Raw genomic sequence first — 9,791 nt, forward strand, 5'->3', positions numbered from 1 at the left:
ACACATAATTCGACTAAAAAACGTTTAGATCAGCAAGCCTACGCTCTGATACCACTTTGTAGACAATCTAGGACCTTAGATTAAACGTTAAACCTAGAATAAGGGCGGAAAACGATAAACTAGGATGAATCGAATACGAGTTTCACTTTGGGATCAATCTAACCAATAATATGTTGATATAATCGACGCCTAGATGATTGTATTCGGTTGGGGTATGGTCTGGGACAATAGTAACAGCGAAATACGACGGCTAGGGGATGTAGGGTGTGTAAACTAACAATGTAACCCAACACCCGTATTTATATAAAGTTACAGCGACCATCGGTCGGTGGTCTCTGACCTACGGCCGATGGTGATAGTCCCTCGACCGATGGTCTCTACCATCGGTCGATGGTCTGAGCTGCCAACCAAACAGCTCGAACCATTTTACGTCATTGCTTAATCAATTCAAACACACAGTATCAATGAAAATGTTTATACACGACTGAAATGTAAACGATAATACAAATAGAACTTATTACATCATAGAACTCGGGATTATGCACCAACAAGAAGTAGAGGTGGCACCCTTTAGGGGATGTCAGGAGTTCGACCCCCATTGGCTACATATTAACCCACAATTCCATCACTGCCATAAAGTTCTACTCATGACACATTTCTCACATCGCGTTGGGGGTAAAGGGGAGGGGGTTTTACCGTCCATGCCCTGTATGGGATTGGTGCGGGTTTTCTCCTGGGCACGCAGTTGGGGGCGGGTATAACTGTATAGGATGAACGCGTGGGTGGTTAAATCCTTCCTGAGTGATCCTAACAGCTATCCAAAAAGTAAATAAATAAAAAGAAAATTTGATGTTGAAAAAAAATATACACCATTCACAATTTCACAATGGCACTAAATTATTGTTCACTTTCCTCAATTATAATCATACTTAAAAATTATAATTATTATAATCATAATTATTATTGAATGAAGCAATAATAAACATCATAAAGACTCTAAATTACTGTCCACTTCCGTCAATTATATAATCATAATTATAATTATAATTATAAATAATAATTATAATCACAATTATCAGCGGTTGGTGACCTGCTTTCTTTAGGGGAGGTCAGAAGTTCGACCCCCGGTGGCTACATATTAAAAACACAATTTCATCCATGCCATAAAGTATCTGACACTTTTCCCATATCGTTTGAGGGGTAAAGGACTAAAGGGGAGGGGTGTTTTAATTGGTCGTGCCCTTGGATCGATTTCAAGGTTTCCTCCCGGGCAGCGATGGAGGCGGGGTTATTATCGCTGCATCGGCATAGTCGAAACGAGAGATGATCGCATCGGGTGGTTTAGTCCCCCTCGGGTGATTCCAATCGCTTGTTAAAAAAAAAAAAATTGAATGAAACAATAATATGTAAACAAGGTACTGGAGTTTATAGTTAACTAGATTCTTTACACAATTCTAATTTTTAATTATGAATTATTTAAGCTATGTTACTTCCACAAAGTGGCATGTGGCATGAATCCTAATGAACGAAAAAGTTGCATTTGGATTAACATGTTTAGCAATCATCATCGCCACCAAACGTTACATTTATTAGCGACACTATAAAGTTTAATTATTATCATATTTGTATGCTAATCAAAATAGTATTATGGTTAAACTTTACAACAATTGCTATTTTGTATCATAATTAATAATATGGTGCTTTAAATATGGTTTAAATTCATCAAAATTTGATTCTAACATTTTATGGCGTCTCACACTTTTATTAACCTACTTTTTGACCGGAGGTCCATTCGAAAACAATCTCTCTAACTATAGAACATAAAAAGAGAGAACTTTCTCTACTCTTGGGGTGTTACGCTCTGGGTGAAAAAATGACTTCTCTTTATTGTAGGATAGAAGAATGATTGTTTCTACTCTTGTGGGACTGATGTTTGTTTTTGTTGTTGTTGTTGTTGCCTTAAAACAGGTGGGAAAGAAGAAAAAAAATTGTAGGATAGAAGAATGATTGTTTCTACTCTTATGGGACTGAGTTTTGTTTTTCTTTTGTTGTTGTTGTTGCCTTAAAAAAGGTGGGAAAGAAGAAAAAAATGATGTCTGACTTATTACCCTATCATCTATTACCACAACCAAACTCTTCACTCTTATTGGCTAAAAAAAATTGTTCATACTATTCATAACCAATCCAGATTTGAGTCAACAAAAGTCAAGAGGTCAATTAGTCAAATAGTGCAGTCTTCACAGTACCGGATATTTTGGGAGATAAAATATTGGCGGGTTTTTGGGGTAACCCACTTGTGTTTTTAATGCAACGGAATGGGAATCGTGTACCTCTGTCGCCGGAAGTTGAAAAGTTGAGCACATAGGGATGGCCAGCAACACCTCAGCATGTCTTGCCTGTCTTTCTTCTCCTGTTCTTGATTATGGACTTGGTTACTTTCCTTCCCATTTGTTTTTTATTTTTCTCATTCACCAAATAGCATCGGTTGGATATTTTCTACCTTCATCATCGGTTCATCTCAGGTTTGAATAGTTCTTCTTCGTTTCTAATTTGTTTAGGTATTATCGATTGTGAATCTGTTGATGTTTTGCGGCTAATCGATTGCTTAATCCCTTGGTTATTGTTGTAGTGATTGCTGCTCTCTTTATTTTCAATTCAGGCTTCTTCCAGGTTAGTTTTTCTATTGTTTATGATTTTTTCGATTTATAACTTTGTTGTGCTTGGCTGTGGTTGGTCCTTTGATAGTGTCTGCTGCACTTTTAAAATTGGGTTCTGCATGTGTATAGCGCTGTATTTTTTTTGTCTTCATAAATTGTTTTGGCTACTGCGGTAATGGGAAGAAGAAAAAGGAAAATAGGTAATGAGAGTGGTACTGTGGTTGATGGTTCTCTACCTAGAGGTGGTGCTGATAATGGTGAGGTTGTTTTGGATGATTGTGTGGATAATCGTAGTGGTGAACCTCAGCAATGTTCTACTACTAAGAAACAAGCTGCTAGGAGAACCTCTATGCGTCGTGCGAATGTTAACACACCCTCCTCCTCTACTGAATTGAATTGTGTTCTTGGTAATATTGAAGGTGTGCTATATGTATCTATATTTGATGAATAGATATCACTGCAGCATGTTTGTATTTATTGATTGTTTTAGCTGATGTTGGTTTGTTGTTGTTGTTTGTTTAGGTTATGATTCTCCAACGTCTGTTACTACTCGGAGATAGGTTCACAGGAGAACCTCTATGCGCCAATCGAATGTTAGTTCATCCTCCTCGGTTACTCAGTTGAATACTGTCCTCCCTGATGCTAATGGTATGTTGTATGTATTTATATTTTATCATTGAGTATGTCCTGAATGGTTGTATTAATTAATTGTTTAACCTCAAATTGGTTCTACACATTTTATTTGTTTAGGTTTGCCATGTACTAATCAGCAAAATGTAACCTGTGTTCCACCTATTGAACAACGAATTGGGCCAATATATACTATATCTACAGCTTTCGACTCTTCAGGTTGTGCTTTTCTAACATTTACATTATTGTTAGGCCTGATGATAGTTGCATAGGAGCAGGAATTGTATAGGGTTATATATGCTACTTAGTTATGTGTTTGAAGAGTGTATTGTTTGCCGTATTCCTTCACTTTTATTTTAATATTGAACGTCCCCTGTTGCTTTCTATGTGCATTGACTACCAGTCACCATAATTGTTTGATTTGAGTGTATGAAACTAAAATCACATTGAAAGACTTTAAAGGATGTGTTTAGTACTTATAAACAAAGTTGAACTAATTTTTTGTCAATTGAGTATATAGAATTAAAGTTACGATTACGGGTTCCGAAAAACCAAAGGGTCACATAAAGTGTTTGTTTTATTCACACTTCATTGTCTTTTTTACTAATTTGTGCTTATTTCTTTGGTGAGCACTACATGTTTATTTTACCATTCATGGTAATTTTGTTTTTTCACATTTCTTCGCCGGAACAGCTAGCATTATTTTTTACCTGTAATTGGTACTTCACTGCCTTTTTTAACCCTTTTTTGGTGCAGCTCTTTCGCCTTTCTATCATGATTTGGGCGATTACGTTTGTGTATGTATACACTGTGACGCGTTGTTTTGGCGTGGGGAACGTATCAAGACACATTTTAAAGACAGACAACTTCACTTTCATCGTTGCTGTGAGAATGGACGAGTTTCGTTGCCACAATTTCAAGAACCTCCTTTGTTATTAAAACAACTTTTAGATTCTCACGACTTCACCGATAACATCCGTGCTTACAACCAGATGTTCAGCATGACTTCTTATGGAGCAAAAATTGACGACATTATAAATGACGGCCGTTCGCCTTACGTTTTCAAAGTGTCCGGTCAGATTTATCACTGGATTGGTTCCATGTGTCCTCAGCAGGGGGTTCCACCGAGGTTTTTGCAGCTCTATATCTATGACACTGATCATGAGGTCGAAAATAGAATGTCTCATTTCGGTGGTCAGGATTCAAACCGTCTGTGTGGTTCAGTGGTATCTCAGTTAATTGAGTTGTTGGATACGCACAATGAACTGGTCAAATTGTTTCGTACAGCGAGGGACAAGTGCCGGGATTCTGAGGTTCCGACTTTTTGCGTGCGGTTGTTCAGTGTTAGTGGTTCTAGACAACACGCATTACCTGCCTCAAATGCAATTGGCGATATTGTTTTTGATAGTGGTCCTCGAGCTACCACTGATTACGATGTGATTGTTGAGCCAAGGGGTGAAGTACCAAGGCGTATTAACAAGCTTCACCCCATTTACATGTCGTCGCAGTTCCCTTTGATGTTCTTTTATGGTGAGCCAGGGTTCCATCTTGGTTTGAAGTTGCGGGATGTTCCTGGTTCGCCAGCTGGCTGCGAAAGAAAAATGACTATGAACATGTACTACAGCTATCAAATTCATGATAGGCTTGGTGTATACAACTTAATGCTTAGGATGGGGCGACTTTTCCAGCAGTATGTAGTTACGGTTTATTGTAGCATTGAATTAAATCGTATGGATTACATACATCATAAGTAAAAAGATATACGAAATGAGTATCTGTCCGGTTTGTATGATGCCATTGATAGGGGGGACCAAACCGGTGCAGATGTTGGTAGTAGGACGATACTCCCTGCTTCATTTACCGGTAGGCCGCGCTATATGTATAGCCATTATTTGGATGCTCTTGCTATTTGTAGAGTATATGGAAATCCTCAGTTTTTTTATCACATTTACCTGTAATGTTAAATGGCCGGAGATTGCTCGGTATTTGCAACCATACACGCTCCTTACTCCCTCGGATCGCGCAGATGTTGTTGCTCGTGTATTCCACTTAAGAGTTGGAGAGTTTGTCACCTTCTTATAAGAAGAACAGCCTTTTAGTGTATTCAGAGGAGGTATTTTTCAATTCAAACTATATCTACTTATACCATTTTGTGTACATTCACATATCTTTACTGTGTTTTATTGCATGGATAACCTAGCTCATGTTTTCCTTTTTGATGTTTCAGTCCTCTATACGATCGAGTTTCAGAAGCGAGGTTTGCCGCATTGTCATACGTTATTGTGGGTTCATTCGCCTCCATTGTCTCCTATAAATCAGCGCATAGACGATTACATATCAGCTGAGTTACCCGATCCTAGAACTGATCCAGTTGGCTATGCAGTTATCTGTGCAACTACGATGCACGGTCCTTGTGGCCTCGCAAAGTCAAGTGCACCATGCATGGAACGGTCTGCTTGCTCAAAGAAGTTCCCTAAATTATATAATAGCAAAACTTATTTTGACGCTGATGGGTGCGCTCACTATCAGCGGCGTAACAATAGGATTTATACCACCAGAGGCGGGGTGAAGATCGATAATAGTTACGTTGTCCCCTACAATCTGCTTCTATGTCTAACTTTTCATGCTCATATAAACGTTGAGTTTTGTGGTTGGAAAATGCTCATCAAGTATCTATTTAAGTACATTTCAAAAGGAACCGATCGTGTTACTGCTCGTATAACAAGGCATGTGGCCTATACCGGTGCTCAACAATCACAGGCTCCCAAGGCCATCGACGAGATTCAGAATTTCATTGACGCCCGCTTTATTTGCCCTCATGAAGCTTGCTGGCGTATATTTAATTTCCCGATACATCATCGTGAACCAGCGGTCCAGATTCTTGGCGTGCATTTAGAAAATATGCAACTGCTGACATTTCACTCGCGTGAACCGCTTGAATCCATTGTTCAAACGAACCCAACGAAGAAGATGACACTCACTCAATGGCTGCATTATAATTCTTCTTTTTGTTCAGGACACCATCTAACTTACCTAGATTTTCCTCTGGAGTTTGTTTGGTATGATGGAAACAAGTGCTGGAAACAAAGGGCAAACTTGAAGAAACCTTGTATTGGAAGGTTAACGTATATACATCCGGCATTTGGGGAGGCTTTTTTATTGAGAATGCTCCTTTGCCATCAAAAGGGCTGCAAAAGCTTCGCAGACATAAGAACAGTCAATAATATTGTACATTCTACGTACCGATCGGCATGCGAGGCTATTGGCTTACTTGGTGATGATAAAGATTGGTCAACTGCTCTTGAAGAGGTCTCTGTATCTGCATCTTCATCTGAGCTCCGCTCGCTTTTCGCAAACATTTTGATGTACTGTTCGGTAACAAACCCATTGAATCTATGGGAAAAACACTGGAAACTTATGTTCGATGATATTTCCATTCGGGCTGCTGCTTCTTTGAACATGTCAAATTTGCATATAAATACTGAAGAACTCCATAATTTTGTTTTGTATGAGGTTGAGCTTCTTTTAAATCAATGTTCAAGGTCAATAGCTGAGTATGGGTTGCCTTCATTGCCGCCAGACCTCCTGCTAGATCTTGCCAATCGGTTGATTATGGAAGAGAAAAATTATGATCGGGAATTACTTGAAATGGAACGCGTACAACTTGAAAGCGTAATGAATTCGAAACAAAAAATAGTGTATGATCTAATTACACGGGCCTCGTATGCTAAGTCAACTGAATTGATATTCGTTTATGGGCTTGGCGGTACGGGTAAGACATTCTTATGGAAGGCGATTATTACAGCACTGAGAGCAAGGGGTAAAATTGTTCTTGCTGTAGCATCATCTGGTATTGCATTCCTTCTTTTGCCATCAGGTCGAATGACACATTCTCGATTCAAACTTCCATTGGTTCTCACTGATGAATCGATGTGCAATGTCAAGAAAAATACTCAAATGGCTAAGTTATTGCAGAAGACTGACCTAATCATGTGGGATGAGGCACCGATGAACAATAGGCGGTGTTTTGAGGCACATGTGACAACCCAGAAATTTTTGACCAAATTTAAACTTATTTATACGATTTCGACACGATAAGCAAAGTCTGTTAACTTAATCTCAAAATTTTTGAACTTTATTCATGTATTCATTTAACCTCGACTAAACCCCAACGATTCACGAACCATTATATAAATGGATAGGAATATATATGTATATATATGTACATATATTATAATTGGAAAACGTTAATAAAGTATTATATATATAATACTTTACATGAACGTATTTGTTCGATATATTTATTGACAGAATTAAAAGATAATATCAAACGATTGAATTATCAGATACATTTAATTATGATTACGGTCTCTATTGTGAGGTCCACGTTGAATTGATAAATCGTTCCTTTTTAACGGTATTCGGAATAATTGGTAAAGTGATCTACATATGTGAACAATGTGTCAGATGATGAAAATTAGATAAAAGTTAGTGGAAGACTAAAATTTATAATAATCAATTGATTTAGTTTCAAATGTACGAAAACATTTTTCGATATAATAGAACTCGATTATTAATGTCTTTGTTTAAATAACGTGAGTTGGAATATTAGTTGTTAGATATATAAATAGCTTGCAACGTATATTAAAATGTGTTCATGTATATTAGATATATATGATTTTAAATTAATTAAGTAAACGATAGTAACACTCGCTTATTGATTCAATTGATATTTAGACATGTCAATTAGTACGTTAAGAAGTTAAAATAAACGCTAGTACATAAATGAACTATACCTAGCTAAGTTTTAAAATGAAAACGTCATATGATATAATAAATTCTACTTTTTAAACGATTTTAAATTATAAACTTTGAAATAAAATTAATTTTGAAAAACTAAATATATACTACTAAATAAATATTACTAATATATATAAATTTATATTTCTAAATGGATATATATATATATATATATATATATATATATATATATATATATATATATATATATATTACAAAATAATAAAATATAATACTAACCTTGATATAAACGTTTTGATTAGAAAATACTATTTTATATATATAGCAAAACGATGATTTAAAGAAGCAAATGACCAAAATATTCAAATGAATAAATTACACTTTGAGTGGGATAGTTTTTCATTGATTCGAGTCTTGTTATTTATAAAGGTACATTACACGAAACATAAAGTACCAGTTTTCTAAGCGTACGAAAATGCATTCAAGAAACCGGAACCGGGACATAAGTCGAGTGACAACGTACAAGTCATCGATGCTAAAATTACAAGTTAACTATGCATGTAAATATAATATAATATTTAATTAATTATAAAGATTTAATATATATATATATATATATATATATATATATATATATATATATATATATATATATATATATATATATATATATATATATATATATATATATATATATAATTTTATTATATAAAATGTCGGCAGAAAAATGAAGTGGGAATCAGCTGTAACTGAGGTCTCCACGATCGCGGAGAATACACACACAAACGTATCGCAATCGCGGAGCTGGTGTTTCCAGTTTGGGGCTATAAAGCTCGAACATAATCTGGCTCAATTCAATTCAATCTATCTCGATCTCTCTTCTCATTATACTCTGTAAAATTTATTTTATTTATTATTATTATTATTATTATTATTATTATTATTATTATTATTAAAGATTATTATTATTAATCCTAAAATTATTATTAGTAATATTAGTAATATTATTAGTATTATACATAAAATATTACGACGAGGTCATGAGCGAGTTATTTCAAAAAGGGTTTTTCGAGCGGGATAGAGCTAAGGAAATTATGGGTTATAGCTATAGAGGTTATGGGTATTGTTCGGGGGTATTGCTCGTGAGTCAAACTAGTGGTTATCATTTCCGTTACGTCTACGTACTTTCCTGCAATATTGAATCACAATATTGATACGTGAGCACTCATATCTTATCTTTTATATATTAATAGTGTATCCCTGACTAGTGCTCGAGTAAATATGATTATGCATGCTTGTATGTTTAATTTCATCGTTAAATAGTTTATGATAAATCATGAATTTGATACGTATGCTACATAGATAAGATATATGATATGCATGTCGATGGAAAGCCGGCGAAAAATTAATAACTTTTCATTTAGAAAGCGTATGATTTCGATGAACGGATTAAAAGATATCGTCAATTGAATTATCTATAATTTTAAGTATTATTGTTAAATGATTATTATTATCGTAATCGTTATCGTTATCGTCGTTATTATCGTCATTATTATTATTATCAAATAATTAATATTATTATTAGTATCATTATCATTATTAATATAAGTATTATCATTAAAAATTATTATTGTTATTATTATTACTATCGTTATTATCATTAAGGTTATTATTAATATTATCAATATTATTATTATTATTATTATTATTATTATTATTATTATTATTATTATTATTAAAATT

At 35.0% G+C, this 9,791-nt stretch overlaps 2 protein-coding genes across 2 annotated transcripts; both read left to right on the forward strand.

Annotated features, from left to right (window-relative positions):
- Nucleotides 1–3,235: 3,235 nt before the first annotated feature.
- On the forward strand, nucleotides 3,236–5,369 carry LOC139854859 (uncharacterized). Its single transcript, XM_071844139.1, has 5 exons — nucleotides 3,236–3,305; nucleotides 3,408–3,506; nucleotides 4,044–4,977; nucleotides 5,092–5,150; nucleotides 5,203–5,369. Exons 1-5 carry the CDS (start codon nucleotides 3,236–3,238, stop codon nucleotides 5,367–5,369), a joined length of 1,329 nt encoding a protein of 442 aa, XP_071700240.1.
- A 105-nt stretch (nucleotides 5,370–5,474) lies between these two features.
- Nucleotides 5,475–7,772, forward strand: LOC139854865 (uncharacterized). The gene is made up of 2 exons (XM_071844141.1): nucleotides 5,475–7,325; nucleotides 7,755–7,772. Exons 1-2 carry the CDS (start codon nucleotides 5,475–5,477, stop codon nucleotides 7,770–7,772), a joined length of 1,869 nt encoding a protein of 622 aa, XP_071700242.1.
- The last annotated feature ends 2,019 nt before the right edge of the window (nucleotides 7,773–9,791 follow it).

The sequence above is a fragment of the Rutidosis leptorrhynchoides genome, chromosome 1 (assembly GCF_046630445.1).
Source record: "Rutidosis leptorrhynchoides isolate AG116_Rl617_1_P2 chromosome 1, CSIRO_AGI_Rlap_v1, whole genome shotgun sequence".
NCBI lineage: Eukaryota > Viridiplantae > Streptophyta > Magnoliopsida > Asterales > Asteraceae > Rutidosis > Rutidosis leptorrhynchoides.

Bases quoted from the DNA above. Each gene is read 5' to 3' on its own strand.
- LOC139854859 (XM_071844139.1), top strand. From the start codon at position 3,236: ATGCGCCAATCGAATGTTAGTTCATCCTCCTCGGTTACTCAGTTGAAT. The intron at 3,306-3,407 runs GTATGTTGTATG...TTATTTGTTTAG, and splicing joins TGTCCTCCCTGATGCTAATG to GTTTGCCATGTACTAATCAG. The intron at 4,978-5,091 runs GTATGTAGTTAC...TGCCATTGATAG, and splicing joins ATGGGGCGACTTTTCCAGCA to GGGGGACCAAACCGGTGCAG.
- LOC139854865 (XM_071844141.1), top strand. From the start codon at position 5,475: ATGGATAACCTAGCTCATGTTTTCCTTTTTGATGTTTCAGTCCTCTAT.